Source organism: Rhinoraja longicauda, chromosome 10 (assembly GCF_053455715.1).
Source record: "Rhinoraja longicauda isolate Sanriku21f chromosome 10, sRhiLon1.1, whole genome shotgun sequence".
NCBI classification, from domain to species: Eukaryota; Metazoa; Chordata; class Chondrichthyes; order Rajiformes; family Arhynchobatidae; genus Rhinoraja; species Rhinoraja longicauda.
Genome location: NC_135962.1, coordinates 9,797,245 through 9,816,538, shown reverse-complemented (window position 1 = coordinate 9,816,538; position 19,294 = coordinate 9,797,245). Strand labels below are relative to the sequence as shown.

Below are 19,294 nucleotides of genomic sequence, written 5' to 3'. Positions count from 1 at the left end.
GCGCATTTGGTGATGTCACAAGGATGGAACACATTTTAAATCAGTGTTGGGCACTGAATTGGCATGTCAACTCACCGCTATTACAAAATGGCAAAAAGGGAAATTATGGAAAACCATAATTCTATACATCAACAAAATAAAATTGGTGAATGATTTGGGTTTTAGGTTTGATCACCAGACTCTACTTACTTAGCAGAGTACAGGAGGAGCAAAGAACAATATGTGCCATTTGTATTTTGTGCTCAGGAAAAAATAAATTTCACCAAGCAACACAGAACAGGGAGCTGGGAATCAGAAGAAATTTGACCGAGCTGACCTTAGACTAGTGGAAGATCAGATTCCACAAAATTAGCCAAGTCAGATTTTCAGTCAGAGCTCACAGGTAAGCTCAGATAATGAAAAGAATAAGCTCTTATCACTATGATAAGAATAAGCTCTACTCAGCACATGCATGTCCATTGATCAGCAACTGAATATTTAACATAAGTGCAGTCCAGTGAAAGAGAAACAATAGAGGCAGGCTGAGCAGACCCAAGGTTTCTTGCCCCTCCTGCACCAGGAGGTTGCATTCAAAGCCTACCTCTAATTCATTATCATTTGTAGCCCTCCCACCTTGCTATTTATTTGGTCATATTGAGAGGAGCTTCTGGAAGGTCATGGCAGATAATTGGAGCCTAAGTTAAGTATTGTGCATCCCTATGCACAGGGATCCAATGCGTTCTTTGGCTTGTCTCTAAAATATAATGCACCTGGGCAAAACACACTTGATGTATAATGGTTTAAGTGTTCAGAACAGGTAGGAGGAACAGCACCGCTAGTCTTGGTCATAGTATACCTCAAACTCCAATCAGACAAATGGCTCACTAATGCACACCATCTTAATTTACACGTGAATGAAAACCAAAAGTGAAACCATCTAGTACTATTGGAAGCAAATTACAGCAAAAACTAGATTGTTATGAAGAAATTATCAAAAGATTTGGCGAAGAAAATGCTGAATTCAGAAGTAGCTTCAAGAGGCATTTAAACGGGCATTTGTAAAACCTATTTTAATGCATACGACTGCATGTAATTCAAGTTATCAATCATTCAGTTACCTTTCTAAATCACAGCAGTAAACTGTGGCACAAGTGATAGAAATCAGCAGTAATGGGCTGGAAATTAGAGAAAAATTGGTGACCTAGTTGATTAAAAAAAGACAATGGCCATTTAAAGTCACTAAAATATTACATCTCTCATCAATTGGACAATATTATATCCACTGAAACAAAGGATGTAATAAATACCTGTTGAATTTTCTTTGAAAAGTTTTTGTTAGACTTTTCTAATAAGACTTCAAATTTGTTGTTACCTGTTAAAAGAAAGGAACGATGACTCAAGGATTAACTTGTTTTTCATAAACATTCAAATAGTTCAAAACCAACAAGAATTTCTCAACTTCTGATTGATGAATAACTTGGCCTAGGGCTTCCACTCAATTATAGTCAGAGTTCTACAGCACAGAAATGGGTCCATCAGCCAACCACATCCATGCATACCTATCTGCCCATCAGCACTAATCGTATTTGCCCACTATGCATGTATGAACTAATTTTCTATGCCCTTGGAAAACACCCTAAAGTCCCATGATCGGCTCTGGAAGAGGAACATGGCGATTTCAGTGTACAGAAGGAAGGGGTGGATGCTGGAGGAGATGGCCACGCTTTCAGGTAGTCGCAGGTTATGGTGTTGCCAGAGGCGGCCATGGGAGGCTACCGTAGCTCTCTGGTGAGTGAATTGAGTATAACTTATGATGCTGCACAGAGCAGCAGTAGAAGTAATTGACGGCCAGTCCAAATCCTACATCAATCCAGTGCTGTCAGGAACCCGGGCAGAAAAAAAATAATTGCATATGCCCTTGGGCCAAGATTGGACTTTTCAGAGAATGGAAGCTGCAAGACTGGGAACGCGGCCGGATGCCTTTATCAAGGCGCTGCAGTCTCGATCCCTTTCGGATCGCCACGTAGAAGCCCGCCTGGGGCCTCGTGGGTCAGCCAGAGGAGCCAGGCCTCGTGGGTCGGAGCAGCCAACGGAGCCCATGGCTGTGGCACAGGTCGGAACCACGGAGGCGTGAAGTGGGGCGTCAACAGCGGTGAGGCCTCGTGACGATGGGTCCTCGGTGGTGGTGAAGCCTCGCGACGGTGGCGATGCCTAGTGGGTTGATGGTCAGTGAGAGCATGGGGGACCACCGTGAGGGGGGAGGGGAAGAACAATGGAGGACCTGGCGTGGGTGGACGGCCACGAGGGAGGTGGGGGGAGAACAATGGACAAATGGGGAGGGGGGGAGCAAAGGACAATGGGGACCTGGCATGGGGGAACCGCTGGGGGGGGACAAAAGGAGGAGCCGGCGTGCTTTGTAACTTTGTCAGCGCCGTTGATGGCTTCCCAGGTGAGGCAGAGGTTCACCTGCATCTCCTCCAACCTCATCTACTGTATCTGCTGTTCCAGGTGTCAACTTCTCTACATCGGCGAGACCAAGCGCAGGCTCAGCGATCGTTTCGCTGAACACCTCCGCTCAGCCCATCTTAACCTATCTAATCTCCCGGTGGCTCAGCACTTCAACTCATCCTCCCATTCCCAATCTGACGTTTCTGTCCTGGGCCTCCTCCATTGTCAGAATGAGGCCCAGCGCAAATTGGAGGAACAGCACCTCATATTTCGCTTGGGTAGTTTACTTCCCAGCGGTACGAACATTGACTTCTCTAACTTCAGATAGTCCCTGCTTTCCCTCTTTATCCCCTCCCCCTTCCCAGTTCTCCCACTAGTCTTCCTGCCTCCGACTACATTCTACCTTTGTCCAGCCACTTCCCCTGACATCAGTCACCCATTCCTTCTCTCCCGAGATGCTGCCTGACCCGCTGAGTTACTTCAGCATTTTGTGTCTACCTGCTATTTGTATACATTGGATATGCAGCAAAGAATTTCACTGCACCTAGTCACATGTGACAATAAAGTATTGCATGCCATTCCAAGATGACGCTGGAACTGGAGACTCTTTGCGTGCTGTTCCAGAAAAGATCTATTGTACTTATGTATAGTATGTTTTGACTAGAAAGCACGCTGTGTACCGCATCGTTGTGCACATGACAATAAATAACTAACTAACAGTAATTGCCTGTATAAATGTCCCATAAATAGTGATTATATCTGACTCCACAACTTCCTTTGGCAGCAAGTTCCAGATGTCAACATCTGTGTACATATTTTAAAAAAACTTTACCCCTCAAATCCCTTTTAAAACTCCTTCCTCTCACCTTGAACCTATACCTTCTCGTTTTTAATGATTGATTAGACCTACCTAATAAATACAATTCATTTAAGCCAATGATTTCCTAGTATGTTATGTACCCTAGAAGATTACAAATTGGGACACAAAATAGCATTATGGAAAATAATTATGTGAAAGAATTTGAAATGATGCAACAGATTTGCATGATTTTATTCACATTCGGAAGAGAATGGGCTAATTATGGACAGTCAATAAGGTTTTCTCTGCAACTGGTCATATCTTACAAACTTAATTGCATTTTTGAGGAGGTGACAAAGGTGAGAGTAGGGCAGTGGATCTTGGTAAGGCATTTTATAAAGTCCCCCTGGGCTGATCCAAAACATTTAATGGCATGGATTTGGTTATTTGAATTCAGAATTGGCTTACTAATTGAAGACAGAGGGTTGTGATGGAAGGGTGTTATTCTGGCTGGAGGTCAGTGATCAGTGGAGTTCTGCAGGGATCTATGTTGGGACATAATTTGTTTGTCATATATATATAAATTACTTGGACGTAATTGTAGATGGATTGATTAGTAACTTTGTAAATAATAGTAAAATTGGTGGAGTTGCTGACAGTGAGGAAGGTTATCATAATATATAATGGGATATAGATAAGCTACAGAATTGGGCAGAGAAATGGCAGATGGAATTTAATCTGAGCAAGTGTGAGGTGTTACATATTGGGAGAACAATTATAGGGGGAAATATGGTTAATGGCAAGCTCCTAAACAACAATGTTGCACAGAGGAATCTTGGGGTCCAAGTCCATAGCTCCAGGTATATAGAGTGATAAAGGTGGCATATGATATGCTTGCCTTTTTAGGGTATTGCGTATTAGTGTCAGGAAAACATGTTGCAGCTCTATAGGACTTTGGCTAGGCCGTATTTGGACTATTGTGTGGCATTCTGGTCTTGCCATTACAGGAAGGATATGGAGGCTTTGAGAGGGTGCAAAAGAGGTTTACCAGAATGCCACCTGCATTTGAGGGTATTAGCTATAAGGAAAGGTTGGCCAAACCTGAATAGTTTTCTCTGGAGCATCAAACATTGAGGGAAGGCCTAATAAAAGTATATAAAGTTGTTTGAGGTATTGAGAAGATTGAGTCAGAACCCTTTAAGTGAGAGGGGCAAAATTTAAAGGCGATGTGCAGGGCAAGTTTTGTATTTAAAGAGAGTGGTGGATGCCTGGAACATGTTGCCAGGGGTAGTGTTGGAGCAGATACAAGAGTGGCATCTTAGAAAGGCACATGTATGTGCAGGGACTGGGGTGATATAAATCATGTGCAGGCAGAGAATATTATTTTAGCTTGGCAGCATGTTCGGCGCAGACATATGGGCCAAAGGACCTGTTCCTGTGCTATGTTTGCTGATACATGCCTACTATCAGTTCCTCACGGCACAGTCAGCAGATCGGGCATACAATTGCAAACAGCATTTATGTGACACAAGTTCTGTCCAAAAAAATCAACTTGCCCAATTCCTTCTTGATCCTGTAGAGGAGGAGATGTCCTGGCTTGGTACCAACAAGAAGCCAATCCTCTAAGAGAAAAAAAAAGGTTATTCCAATTGTTAAAGATTTTAAATAATTGAAGAATTCCTATACTATCAGTTCTAACTGCAGAGAACTCCAGATCACTGTTGCTCGGGCTGTGCACAAAAGGTTACAGTTGGCCTACAGATAAAATCCTTTAGATAAAAGCAAGCAAGCAAAAAACACACACACGATCATCCAATTCTTTTAGGTGCTACACATTAAGTCAGAGCACTTCCCATCATATACACCAGTGCTTCTTAAACTATTTCAGTGTCATTCACCCTGGAGTCTTTATCACAAAATGTCATTCACTCTCGACTAAATTTTCTTGTTTTTTGGTAATTTTCGTCTTATTCTCCTTTGTGTATAATTTTATGTATATTAAGTAATTCACCCTTCATTCACCCCTCTAGTTTCATTCACCCCAAAATAATTTCATTCCCCCTGGGGTGAACCATTCACCAGTTTAAGAAGCACTGATATACACAACAAATAGACCCATCATCATCAAATCAGTATATTACCCATGAATATGTGACAAAAAACCTCACCGCTGAGAAGACTAAAAATTGTAAGGAGAGAATAAATAACTTTGTTATAGATGGTTTTGAACACACTATTTCAGGCAGTGAATTCAAGATCAGCTAGCTGAATGAAAACATTTTCTCACGTCACTCCTGTCTTTTGCATCAATCATTTTAATTACATTTCCCCTTTTGAATACCTCTTTTTTATTACATTTTGAATACCTCTGTCAAAAGACCACTTAATCTTCAATATCATATCATCATATCATATCATATATATACAGCGCGGAAACAGGCCTTTTCGGCCCACCAAGTCCGCGCCGCCCAGCGATCCCCACACACTAACATTATTAACACTATCCTACACACACTAGGGACAATTTTTACATTTACCCAGTCAATTAACCTACATACCTGTACGTTTTTGGAGTGTGGGAGGAAACCGAAGATCTCGGAGAAAACCCACGCAGGTCACGGGGAGAACGTACAAACTCCTTACAGTGCAGCACCCGTAGTCAAGATCGAACCTGAGTCTCCGGCGCTGCATTCGCTGTAAAGCAGCAACTCTACCGCTGCGCTACCGTGCCGCTACGAACACAGCCTCGTTTGTTTACCTTGGTAATCTAATTTCTGGGTCAATAAACTAAATCTTTACCGCATTCTTGTATACTCTGCCTTTCTTCCTTCCCTAAGTACGTTCTCCCTTTCCAATAGTGCAGCAACCTAAATTGGGTGCAAACCTCCAGTTGCAGTTAAACCAGTGATTTAGAGGTTCAATATAATCCTTTTGCATATCTTTAATCAAATCACTTCCACCCTTCTGCATACCAGGGGGAACCCTGATTACTGTCATCTCTCCTCCTAATTTAATATTTTAATCAGTCAGGTTAAATTTACACACACATTCCAAAGCTAACATTTCTTTCTCAAAGTAAGGACACCGAAGCTGCTCCCAACAATTCACATGTGGTCCAACCAGATCTATGGGTTGCTGCACAATAATTTCCTAGTTCATCCCCAAGATGATAAATGGAACCATGCCAAAGTTTTCTTCCACATCTTCTCCCAAACCTGCAACCTCAACCATGAAAAAGGACGATAGTCACAAAAAGCTGGAGTAACTCAGCGGGGAGAAGGAATGGGTGACGTTTCAGGTAGAGACCATTCTTCGGACGGGTTAGGGATAAGGGAAACGAGAGAAATAGACGGTGATGTGGAGAGATAAAGAACAATGAATGAAAGATATGCAAAAAAGTAATGATGATAAAGGAAACAGGCCATTGTTAGCTGTTTGTAGGGTAAAAACGAGAAGCAAGTGAGACGGGTGGGGGAGGGATAGAGAGAGGGGGAATGCCGGGGCTACCTGAAGTGAGAGAAATCAATATTCATACCACTGGGCTGTAAGCTGCCCAAGCGAAATATGAGATGCTGTTTCTCCAATTTGCGTTTGGCCTCACTCAGACAATGGTGGAGATCGAGGACAGAAAGGTCTGTGTAGGAATGGGAAGGAGAATTAAAGTGTCCAGCAACCGGGAGATCAGGTAGGTTCAGGCGGGCTAGGCGAAGGTATTCCGTGAAACGATCACCCCGTCTGCGTTTGGTCTCGCTGATGTATAAGAGCTCACATTTTTAACAACGGATACAGTAGATGAGGTTGGAGGAGGTACAAGTGAACCTCTGCCAAACCTGAAAGGACGGTTGGGGTCCCTGGACAGAGTCGAGGAAGGAGGTATAGGGACAGATGTTGCATCTTCTGCGGTTGCAGGGGAAGGTGCAGTGCCCTCCATAATGTTCCATAAAATCCATCATTTATTTATTTGCCTCTGTACTACACAATTTGAGATTTGTAATAGAAAAAAAATCACATGCATTTAAAGTACACATTGTCAGATTTTATTAAAGGGTATTTTTATACATTTTGGTTTCACCATGTAGAAATTACAGCTGTGTTTATACATAGTTCCCCCATTTTAGGGTATCATAATGTTTGGGACACATGGCTTCACAGGTGTTTGTAATTGCTCAGGTGTGTTTAAATGCCTCCTTAATGCAGGTGTAAGAGAGCTCTCAGCACCTAGTCTTTCCTCCAGTCTTTCCATCACCTTCGGAAACTTTTATTGCTGCTTATCAACATGAGGACCAAAGTTTGGAACATCATTAAGAAAGAGAGCACTCCTGAGCTTACTAATCGCAAAGGGACTGGCAGGGCAAGGAAGACCTCCACAGCTGATGACAGAAGAATTCTCTATAATACAGAAAAATCTCCAAACATCTGTCCGACAGATCAGAAACACTCTTCAGGAGTCAGGTATAGCTTTGTCAATGACCACTGTCCACAGAAAACTTCATGAACAGAAATACAGAGGCTACACTGCAAGATGCAAACCACTGGTTAGCTGCAAAAATAGGATGGCTAGGTTACAGTATGCCAAGAAGTCCTTAAAAGAGTAACCACAGTTCTGGAAAAAGGTCCTGTGGACAGATGAGACGAAGATTAACTTATATCAGAGTGATGACAAGAGCAAAGTATGGAGGAGAGAAGGAACTGCCCAAGATCCAAAGCATACCACCTCATCTGTGAAACACGGTGGTGGGGGTGTTATGGCCTGGGCATGTATGGCTGCTGAAGGTACTGGCTCACTTATCTTCATCGATGATACAACTGCTGATGGTAGTAGCACAATGAATTCTGAAGTATATAGACACATCCTATCTGCTCAAGTTCAAACAAATGCCTCAAAACTCATTGGCCGGTGGTTCATTCTACAGCAAGACAATGATCCCAAACTTACTGCTAAAGTAAAAAGGAGTTTTTCAAAGCTAAAAAAGGTAAATTCTTGAGTGGCCAAGGGATTGGACACATTAGAGGCAGGAAACATGTTCCCAATGTTGGGGGAGTCCAGAACAAGGGGCCACAGTTTAAGAATAAGGGGTAGGCCATTTAGAACGGAGATGAGGAAGAACTTTTTCAGTCAGAGAATGGTGAAGGTGTGGAATTCTCTGCCTCAGAAGGCAGTGGAGGCCAGTTCGTTGGATGCTTTCAAGAGAGAGCTGGATAGAGCTCTTAAGGATAGCGGAGTGAGGGGGTAAGGGGAGAAGGCAGGAATGGGGTACTGATTGAGAGTGATCAGCTATGATCGCATTGAATGGCGGTGCTGGCTCGAAGGGCTGAATGGCCTACTCCTGCACCTATTGTCTATCTCCCAATCTGAATCCAATTGAGCATGACTTTTATATGCTGAAGTGAAAACTGAAGGGGACCAGCTCCCAAAACAAGCATAAGCTAAAGATGGCTGCAATACAGGCCTGGCAGAGCATCACCAGAGAAGACACCCAGCTACTGGTGATGTCCATGAATTGCAGAGGATACGCACCAAAATCTTGGGACAGGTGTTGCATCTCGTGCAGTTGCAGGGGAAAGTACCCGGGGAGAGGGTGGTTTAGGTGGGAAGGGACGAGTGGACCAGGGAGTTACAGAGAGAACGGTCTCTGCGGAATGCCGATAGGGGTGGAGATGGGAAGATGTGGCCAGTAGTGGGATCCTGTTGAAGGTGACGGAAATGTTGGAGGGTATTTTGTTGTATACGACGACTGATGGGGTAGAAGGTGAGGACAAGGGGGACTCTATCCTTGTTAGGAATCATTCATGCATTCATTTCCTCCCGCTTAGACTACTGCAACTCCCTATACACTGGGATCAGTCAATCATCCCTGTCCCGCCTACAATTGGTCCAAAACGCCGCAGCGAGACTCCTGAAGCGTACCCGTAAAAGGGAGCACATCACCCCGATCCTGGCCTCTCTCCACTGGCTCCCAGTAAGGTACAGAATCAATTTCAAGTTCCTCCTAATCACATATAAAGCCCTAAACGGGCTTGCCCCCCCTTATATCAAAAATCTTCTATCCCACCACTCTATCTCCAGGTCCCTCAGGTCGGCCGATATGGGGCTACTCACTATCCCGCGGTCTAGGCTTAAGCTCAGGGGTGACCGCGCTTTTGCGGTTGCAGCTCCAAGACTGTGGAACAGCATCCCTCTCCCCATCAGAACTGCCCCCTCCATCGACTCCTTTAAGTCCAGGCTCAAAACCTATTTCTACTCCCTAGCGTTTGAGGCCCTCTGAGGGGGCGCTGTGAACTGTTTATGTATTGTGCTGTTATGTTTATGTGCCATTTAGTTCGTTTATTAGTACCTGAACCGATGTACAGCACTTTGGTCAACGTGGGTTGTGTTTAAATGTGCTATACAAATAAAAATTGACTTGACTTGACTTGAGGAATGGGGAGATGGGGGGCAAGAGCGGAGCTGCGCGGTATAGAAGAGACCCTGGTGAGAGCCTCATTTATAATGGAAGAGAGAAACCCCCCGTTTCTTAAGAATGAGGACATCGCTGATGCCCTAGTATGAAACAACACATCCTGGGTGCAGATGCGGCGTAGACGGAGGAATTGGGAGTAGGGGATAGTTTTTACAGGAAACAGGGTGGGAAGAAGTGTAGTCAACAAGTGGAGTCAAGAAGTGTATGCAACACATCTCCCTTTACCTCCCCCCTCGACTCCATCCAAGGACCCAAATAGTCTTTCCAGGTGAGACAGAGGTTCACCTGCACCTCCTCCAACCTCATCTATTGTATCCGCTGTTCCAGATGTCAACTTCTCTACATCGGCGAGACCAAACGCAGGCTCAGCAATCATTTCGCTCAACACCTTCGCTTAGTCCACCTTAACCAACCTGATCTCCCAGTGGCTCAGCACTTCAACTCCCCCACCCACTCCCAGTCTGACCTTTCTGTCATGGACCTCCTCCATTGTCAGAGTGGGGCCCAGCATCTCATATTTCGCTTGGGCAGTTTACACCCCAGCGGTATGAACATTGATTTCTCTAATTTCAGATAGTTCCTCTGTCCCTCTCATTCCACTCCCCCTTCCCAGTTCTCCCACTGTCTTCCTGTTTCCTACTACATCCTATCTTTGTCCCGCCCCCTCCCCTGACATCAGTCTGAAGAAGTGTCTCGATACGAAACGTCACTATTCCTTCTCTCCTGAGATGCTGCCTGACCCGCTGAGTTACTCCAGTATTGTGTCTACCTACTGAGAAATATTTCATCCACAAGGCTAAGATGAAGCAAATGACCAGTGAATCTCTATTATGTGATTTTGATTGAGTAGATTTCTGTTATAAACTCGGAGGAATCAGGACAAAGCATGCAGACAAAATCAAGGTATAAAAGCTTAAACAACTCATCCAAGTGTTCCTTCAAATTTAATATGCCCCGCCTGTGGGAGTTTGTGGATCCCACACAGACCATATCAGCCACCTGGAAAGCCAAAGAACTAGTGAGGCAAATCATCCTTGACCCCAAAGGCGTGCCCAAGATTAAAACAAGATAAAGATACAAGGAACGGCAGATGCTGGTTTACAAAGAAAGACACAAAGTGCTGGAGTAACTCAGCAGGTCAGGCAGCGTCTCTGGAGAATATGGATAAAGGATGTTTTGGATAGGGACCCTTCTAAAGAGTCACAGACGGGGAGCAGTGAGAGGGGGTCTCACAGAACTCTTGTCGGGGAGAGGAGGGGAACTTCTTCAAAGTAGGCAGACCTCAAGGAGATTTTGCAGTGGAGTGCAGATGCTGGAACAAGGAGATGACAAGTTTGCCAAGACAATGGGTGAAATCCCTTGATCTTCAACTAGAGTTTTGAAAGGACCTGGTGGAATCTGGGACCTATTTTAATAACATCCTAAAAAAACACATCATCTCCATCAATACTCCTATGCAGCATTATCCTTTAATTTTATGTTCAAATCCTGGAGCGTTTCTTGGACCTATAACCTCCTGACTCGGCTCAGTCGAAACATCTCTGTTTAAGGTATTTTTGCACATATCTAAAAACCTTTGTTTGGGAAATCCCTTGCTCTCGATGTGCTAGAAATTGCTAGCTGAGAGCCTCCCATCCAATATTACAACCTACATTCTCCAAATGGTCCTAAGTCAGTAGATAATCCTCATGGACCCAAGGATTCTGGACTCAAGCAACATGGTTCCAACAACAGCAGGGCCTCCGACACATCAACAAAGAGCTCCCAAAATGTCGCACAATGATTTGACAATTAACAAAGCCCAAAACAACTTTGATAGTTGTAAAGCTGAGGGTGGGGGTAATAATGCGATCAAAGAATCATACAGCATAGAAACAGGCCCTTTGGCCCAACTCATCCACACTGACCCAGCAACTTTAAATGGTTTTTGAAACTCAAACAGTTATTAAAACTGAAGTAATAATTTAAACAAATAATTAAAAATTGTTATTAAAAAGAAACATTTAATAATAATAATAATAATAATAATAATATTCATTTGTCATTGCAACGAGTACAACGAAATTAAAAAATAGCCAATCCTGACGGTGCGTACAAACATATATGCAATAAATGCAAAAACAAATAAATACATAAATACAATTATATTAAGTACAAGATTTTTTAACGGTGTTGCCTAGTGCAAAGGTAGTGTTCAGTTCTCGTATGGCCCTGGGGTAAAAACTGTTCTTAAGTCTGTTTGTTCGGGATTTGATCGACCTGAAACGTCGACCAGAGGGCAGATGAACAAACAGACGGTGGCCGGGGTGGGATGGATCTTTTATTATTTTGCCTGCTCTACTGAGGCAGCGTAGGCTGAACAGGTACTCCAGGGAGGGCAGTGAGCAGCCGATGATCTTCTGGGCCGTCGTGATGACCCTCTGAAGGGCCTTCCTGTCCTTTTCTGAGCAGCTGGCATACCATGTGGTTATACAGTATGCCAGCACACTCCAGAAAGATGACATTATATTTAGCCTCAAATGCTGGTTTACATTTCACTAGTTTCCACAGATGCATATATATCATACTGAAAAAGTCAAGAGATACACAGAATTATTTTAAAGTGATGTATTGGAGCCCAAGCTGAATTTGTACATGATATGATTAGTACACTATAAGATAGGAAGAAATATAGCAGTACACTATTGTATCCCTTGAACATGTTCCACCATTCAATTGAGTCTTGGCTAATCTTTATCATTTTCTATATACTTATCTTGCTTATATGACATAATATATTTTGTCTAACAAAATATAGCAATCAGTAATTTAAAATATATATATTATTCACAGCATCATTAAGATTTTGGAAAAGGCAGAGTTAAATCTCTGCGTTCTTTGTGTAGGAAAAAAAGATTATTGAATGGGTTTGCACTTCACTTTTAGGTCACTACCACACCTCCACTGCCCACACACCCACAATCTTTAATTCTGGACTGCCAGCAGAAGCTGCTTCTACTTTAACAAATTAACTTAAACCTTAATGACATCATTTAGTTTATTTTTTAGTTTGGAGATGCAGCATGGAAACAGGCCCTTCGGGCCACCGAGGCGATGCCAACCGGCACATTAACACTATCCTACACACACACTATCCTGGCCACACACTCATTTCACCCCTGCCATCGGGAAGAAGGTGCAGGAGCCTGAAAACTGTAACGTTCAGGAACAGCTTCTCCCCTGCAGCCATCAGGCTATTAAAAACTACAACCTCAAATAAGCTCTAAACTGCAATAGACTATTATTATTATTATTGTTTTTTGAGTATGTGTGTATGTATAATGTGTGTGTGTGTGTGTGTGTGTGTGTGTACGCGTGTACTTGTGAGTATGTGTATATACACTCATTGAACTTTTTTTCTCTCTCGTTTATCATATTGTTTACAATGTACTATGTTTACATATTTTGTTGTGCTGCAGCAAGTAAGAATTTTATTGTTCTATCTGAAACATATGACAATAAAACACTCTTGACAATTTAAATTATACCAGTCAATTAACCCACAAACCTGTACGTCTTTGGAGTGTGGGAGGAAATTGAAGATCTCGGAGAAAACCCAAGCAGTCACGGAGAAAACGTAATAACTTCGTACAGACAGTACCCATCGGCAGGATTGAACCCGGATCTCGGGCGCTTCAAGCGCTGTAAGTCAGCAACTCTACCGCTGCGCCACTGGGCTCCCCTCTTAACATCTCTTAATATTCTATTCTATAGGCAACCACAATCTATGTCACTTGTCCTCATAATTTAATCTTTCCACCTTGGTATCGTAGAATTATAGACAATAGGTGCAGGAGTAGGCCATTCGGCCCTTCGAGCCAGCACCACCATTCAATGTGATCATGGTTGATCATTTTCAATCAGTACCCCGTTCCTGCCTTCTCCCCATACCCCGACTCCGCTATCATTAAGAGTATCTAGCTCTCTATTGAAAGCATCCAGAGAATTGGCCTCCACTACCTTCTGAGGCAGAGAATTCCACATTGAATTGTATTGAATCTGTGACCCACTCAACACTTCATTCCACCCCACCTACCTTTCCTTATCACAAAATTTCCCTACCTCCAAGATCCTCACTGCATTTCTGCCTAATTCTTTGAAAAGTGAAGAAGTTGTTGTGAAAACAGTTAGTAGAGAGATCTTGACTTTCATTAATTCTATTACAGATTCAAGAGAGGGAAAGGGAAGATTTGCAATAATGGCTTCAGGAATGAGGGACCTTAACAGTAAGGATGGAACACAAAAGGCCAGTGTTGTACTTGGAGCAAAGGAAGCTGAATTTGGTCACGGTGAACAAGATTATGACAGGTATAGATTGAATAAACCAAAATAAGTATGCAAATGTTAATGAATAGTATGAGGGCCAAAGAACAGAAACAAAGCGTGAGAAAAGAGGTATTCTTTTTAAAGAAAAAAGGTGCAGATTAGTTATGATCTTGAATTCACTGACTGTTAGGTTAGGAGAAACTGAGAAAATGGGCTTTTGAAAGAGTACTGGACAGGAACACCACAGAAAATAATTTAGTTACAAAATGTTGGAGTAACTCAGCGGGTCAGGCAGCATCTCTGGAGAAAATGGATAGTTGTCGTTTTGGGTAAAGACCCTCCTTCCGAAACGTGACCTATCCTTTTTCTGCAGAGATGTGTCTGACCCACTCTATACTTCACTTATCTATTTTCTCCAGACATGTTGCCTGACTTGCTGAGTTACTCCAGCATGTTGTGTCGATCTTTCGCATCAACCAGCATCTGCATTTCCTTTTTATTACAGAAAATAATTTGTAGGGCTTGTCTACAAATAATCTATAGGGCTTGTATACAAATAATTTGTATGGGAGAATAGGAATAGAAATTGCTCTACAAACATCCATGAATGGGCCAAATAGCTTTCAGTCCAGCCCGGATTCAATGACGGAAATTCAATTGTGTGAATGAAACAGGACAACAGCAGGAGACCAGGTTGATACCACCCGGCTCTACTGACAGCTTGTAAATGCTGGAGTGTGGGAAGAACATGACGCCTTAATTAAACATAAATTAAAGAGAACGAGTGCAAATCTGTAGAAGCACGGTGACAAATTTACACTGAAGATTGCCCGAACACAGAGGAACAGGATTTTTGAAACCCATTTGCAGCCCAGTGCCTCTTTAGCTACTCTGATGATGCCATCACCATGCGACTCAAACTTTCTTCCTCTGCGCTCCCTCCCTCCCTCCCACCTTCCCTCCTTCCATCCACACCGGCACCGTTACTTTAGTATTTATTTTCTTTACCGGCGGCGCTGACCTGCCTCAGCTCACCGGTTCCTGGCATACAGGATGGGCCCGGGAATCTCGCCGCCCCCCCCCCCCCCGTCCCCCTCCTTGTCCACCTCCCCTCGGCCTGTGCTGTGGTCAGCCGGGAGACGGGCTCGCAGCGGCCCCGGACCGTGCCCTTACCCCAAGCCGCCATGCAGTCGATCTGCAGCGGCAGCTTCTCCAGGATGGGCACCGGCTCGTACGCGTCGTGCATGGCGGCGGCGGCGGCCGCGCGGACCAACTGCCGGTGCTCCAGCTGTGCGCGTCCGCGTCCGTGCACGAGCGGTCCCGTGACCACGTCACGTCACGTCACGTCGCCCGTCCCAATGCGCATGCTCCTCTCTCCCTCCTCCTCGAAGAGTGCTTGTTTACGCCCCAGCGGCGTGTGCATTGACCTCTCACTTCAAGTAACCCCTGCTTCCTCTCATGCCTCCTCTCTCTTGCCCTCTCCCCTCCCTCTCCTTCCCCCTCTCTCCCCTTCCCCTCTCTCTCTCCCCTTCCCCCTCTCTCTCCCCTTCCCCCTCTCTCTCCCCTTCCCCCTCTCTCCCCTTCCCCCTCTCTCCCCTTCCCCCTCTCTCCCCTTCCCCCTCTCTCCCCTTCCCCCTCTCTCCCCTTCCCCCTCTCTCCCCTTCCCCCTCTCTCCCCTTCCCCCTCTCTCCCCTTCCCCCTCTCTCTCCTTCCCCCTCTCTCTCCTTCCCCCCCTCTCTCCTTCCCCCCCTCTCTCCTTCCCCCTCTCTCTCCTTCCCTCTCTCTCTCCTTCCCTCTCTCTCTCCTTCCCTCTCTCTCTCCTTCCCTCTCTCTCTCCTTCCCTCTCTCTCTCCTTCCCTCTCTCTCTCCTTCCCTCTCTCTCTCCTTCCCTCTCTCTCCTTCCCTCTCTCTCTCCTTCCCTCTCTCTCTCCTTCCCTCTCTCTCTCCTTCCCTCTCTCTCTCCTTCCCTCTCTCTCTCCTTCCCTCTCTCCTTCCCTCTCTCCTTCCCTCTCTCCTTCCCTCTCTCCTTCCCTCTCTCCTTCCCTCTCTCCTTCCCTCTCTCCTTCCCTCTCTCCTTCCCTCTCTCTCTCCTTCCCTCTCTCTCTCCTTCCCTCTCTCTCTCCTTCCCCCTCTCTCTCCTTCCCTCTCTCTCTCCTTCCTTCCCTCTCTCCCCCCCCCCTAGCTCTCCGACCAGTCTGACTGCCCCCCTGATTACATTTTGTCTCTGTGTAAGAAGGAGCTGCAGATGCAGGGTTTAAACAGAAGATAGACACAAAAAGCTTGAGTAACTCGGCGAGACAGACAGCATCTCTGGAGAGAAGGAATTCCTTCTCTCCAGAAATGCTGCCTGTCCCGTTGAGTTACTCCAGCTTTTTGTGTCCCTCTACATTTTATCTCTTTGCTTTGTTGTCTCCTCCCGGCTAACAATGATCTATTCTACATTTTCCTTAAAGCCGCATCTCTTTTGATGTCTCGTTTTCACACCTTACCCTTCCTGTTTGTATACATTGGGTATGCAAGCAAGAATTTCACTGTGCCTCGTCACATGTGACAATAAAGTATTCATATTCCTTATCTGTCTCCCTCGACCCTGATTCTCAGTCTGAAGAAGAGTCGACCCAGAATGTCACCCATTCCTTCAATCCTGAGATGCTGCCAGTCCCGCTGAGTTACTCCAGCATTTTGTGTCTATTAATTATTTGTATATACTGACAACAGAACAATTAAATTCTTACTTGCAGCATATTGACAGGCCTGTAAAAACATTACATGATCTATAATAAATATAAATAAACAAAAAATCAATACATTAATAACCTCAATACTATTGCAAAAAAAATCCCCGATCTTTAGCCCAAAGACAGGATTTTTTAGCTGAGGTTAGTGCTGTGCAGTTTGTTAGGAAGAAGCTATTCTTGAACCTGGTGGGCACGATTTTCAGACTCCTGTATCTTCTTGCCAATGGGAGGAGTAAATGAGAATATGGCCAGTGGATAGACACAAAATGCTGGAGTAATTTAGCAGGTCAGACAGCATCAGGAGAAATGGCCAGTGGGTCAGGTGTGGTTCATTGATGCCATTGGCTGCCTTTTTGAGTAGGCTCGATTCTTATGAGGTATTGTCTTTCCGCTGACTGTTTAGTTGGTAGCAAAAGCTTTTCACTGTACCTCTCAATGCACGTGACAATAAAACTAAACAAAATAAATCCCTTTGATGCTGGAAAAGTCAGTACCCACGATGGATCCGGTAATGTCTACCATTCTCTGTATTCTCTCTATTCCTGGGTGTTCAAGTTACCAAACTAGGCCGTGGTGCAATCATTGATTATGCTCCTGACTGTACACCTATAGAATTTCAAGAATATATTTGTCAACATACCAAATCTCCTCAGCCTTCTAAGGAAGTAGAGATGTTGATGGGCTTTCTGCATGATTGCATCAATATGCTGACCCCAAGACAGATCTTCAGAGATATTCACCCCTGAGGAACTTGAAGCTTATGTGAGAGTGAGCAAAAGAGATAGAGCTATCTCCATCATCTTTACAGAGCGCCATTGCCCTGAATCTGGAGTGTATGTTTTATGCGACATCCAAGTGGGTGCACTGTATGTCTTCAGAATAGAGAACCAGCAATTTAGGACTGCGTGGAGAAGGTCTTTCTTCTGTCAGAGGGCAGAGAATCTTTGGCATTCTCTTCCCCATAGGGTCAGTCATTGAGTCGTTTTGAGTTTATTGCCATATGCACAAGAACGGTGAGGTATATGTACAATGCAAACCTTGCATCCAGCACAAAAAGATAAATCATACTTAAATTACACAAATTCTGCAGGACAGTAAAAAGAAAAAAAGGTGGCAAAAAAAAGACATTAGCATAAAACACAATTAGAAATAAAACAATTCCATGGTAGTGCAATAGGTGATCTGTAGTGTTCCATTATTGAGATAAGATTAAGGCTGGCAGCGTTCATTTAAGATAGATGTAGGAAAGTAGCTTTTCCTGAACCTGAAGGTGTGGTACTTTAGGCTTCTGTACCTCCTGCCGACCAGTGGCAGTGAGAAGAGGTATGGCTCAGATACATAGATATATAGACAATAGGTGCAAAAGTAGGCCATTCGGCCCTTCGAGCCAGCACTGCCATTCATTGTGATCATTGCTGATCATCCACAATCAGTACCCCGTTCCTGCCTTCTCCCCATACCCCTTGATTCTGCAGGCCCTAAGAGCTCTAACTCTCTTTTGAATGCATCCAGTGAATCGGCCTCCACTGCCTTCTGAGACAGAGAATTCCACAAATTCACTGTGTGAAAACGTTTTTCCTCATCTCAGTTCTAAATGGCCTACCCCTTATTCTTAAACTGTGTTCCCTGGTTCTGGACTTCCACCAACATAGGGAACATGTTTCCTGCATCTAGCGTGTCCAATCCTTTAATAATTTTATATGTTTCTATAAGATCTCCTTTCAACCTAAATTCCAGTGTATACAAGCCCAGTCGCTCCATTCTTTCATCATATGATAGTTCTGCCATCCTGGGAATTAATCTCGTGAACCTACGCTGCACTCCCTCAATAGCAAGAATGTCCTTCCTCAATTTAGGAGACCAAAACTGCACACAATACTCCAGGTGTGGTCTCATCAGCGCCCTGTACAACTGAAGGACCTCTTTGCTCCTATACTCAACTCCTCTCGTTATGAAGGCCAACATGCCATCAGCTTTCTTCACTGCCTGCTGTCCCTGCATTCTTACTTCCAGTGACTGATGTGCAAGGACACCCAGGTCTCATTGTACTTCCCCTTTTCCTAATCTGACACCATTCAGATAATAATCTGCCTTCCTGTTCTTGCCCCTAAAGTGTATCACCTCACATTTATCCACATTATACTGCATCTGCTATGCAAATACCCACTCACCCAACCTATCCAAGTCACCCTGCATCCTCACAGCATTCTGTTCATAGTTCACTCTGCCACCCAGCTTTATGTAATCTGCAAATTTGCTAATGTAACTTTTAATTCCTTCATCTAAATCATTAAGGTACATTGTAAATAGCTGGGGTCCCAGCACCGAGCCTTGCGGCACCCCACTAGTCACTGCCTGCCATTCTGAAAGCGGCTCGTTGATCCCTACTCTTTGCTTCCTGTCTGCCAACTAATTTTCTATCCATGTCAATACCCCCAATACCACGTGCTCACATTTTGCCCACTAATCTCCTATGTGGGACCTTATCAAAGGCTTTCTGAAAGTCCAGGTACACTACATCCACTGGCTCTTCCTTGTCCATTTTACTTGTTACCTCCTCAAAA

At 44.3% G+C, this 19,294-nt stretch overlaps 1 protein-coding gene across 1 annotated transcript in view; it reads right to left on the bottom strand.

Moving 5' to 3' along the window:
• The window catches only part of vps39 (VPS39 subunit of HOPS complex), a 76,760-nt gene extending 61,451 nt beyond the window's left edge, over positions 1-15,309 (bottom strand). Inside the window, exons 1-3 of the mRNA XM_078406184.1 lie at positions 15,166-15,309; positions 4,783-4,848; positions 1,287-1,351 (exon numbers count right to left, since the gene is read on the bottom strand). Of these exons, the coding sequence (XP_078262310.1) occupies positions 1,287-1,351; positions 4,783-4,848; positions 15,166-15,238 (204 nt within the window). The 5' untranslated portion in view covers positions 15,239-15,309. The remainder of the gene's footprint in view (positions 1-1,286; positions 1,352-4,782; positions 4,849-15,165) is intronic.
• Positions 15,310-19,294: the final 3,985 nt, after the last annotated feature.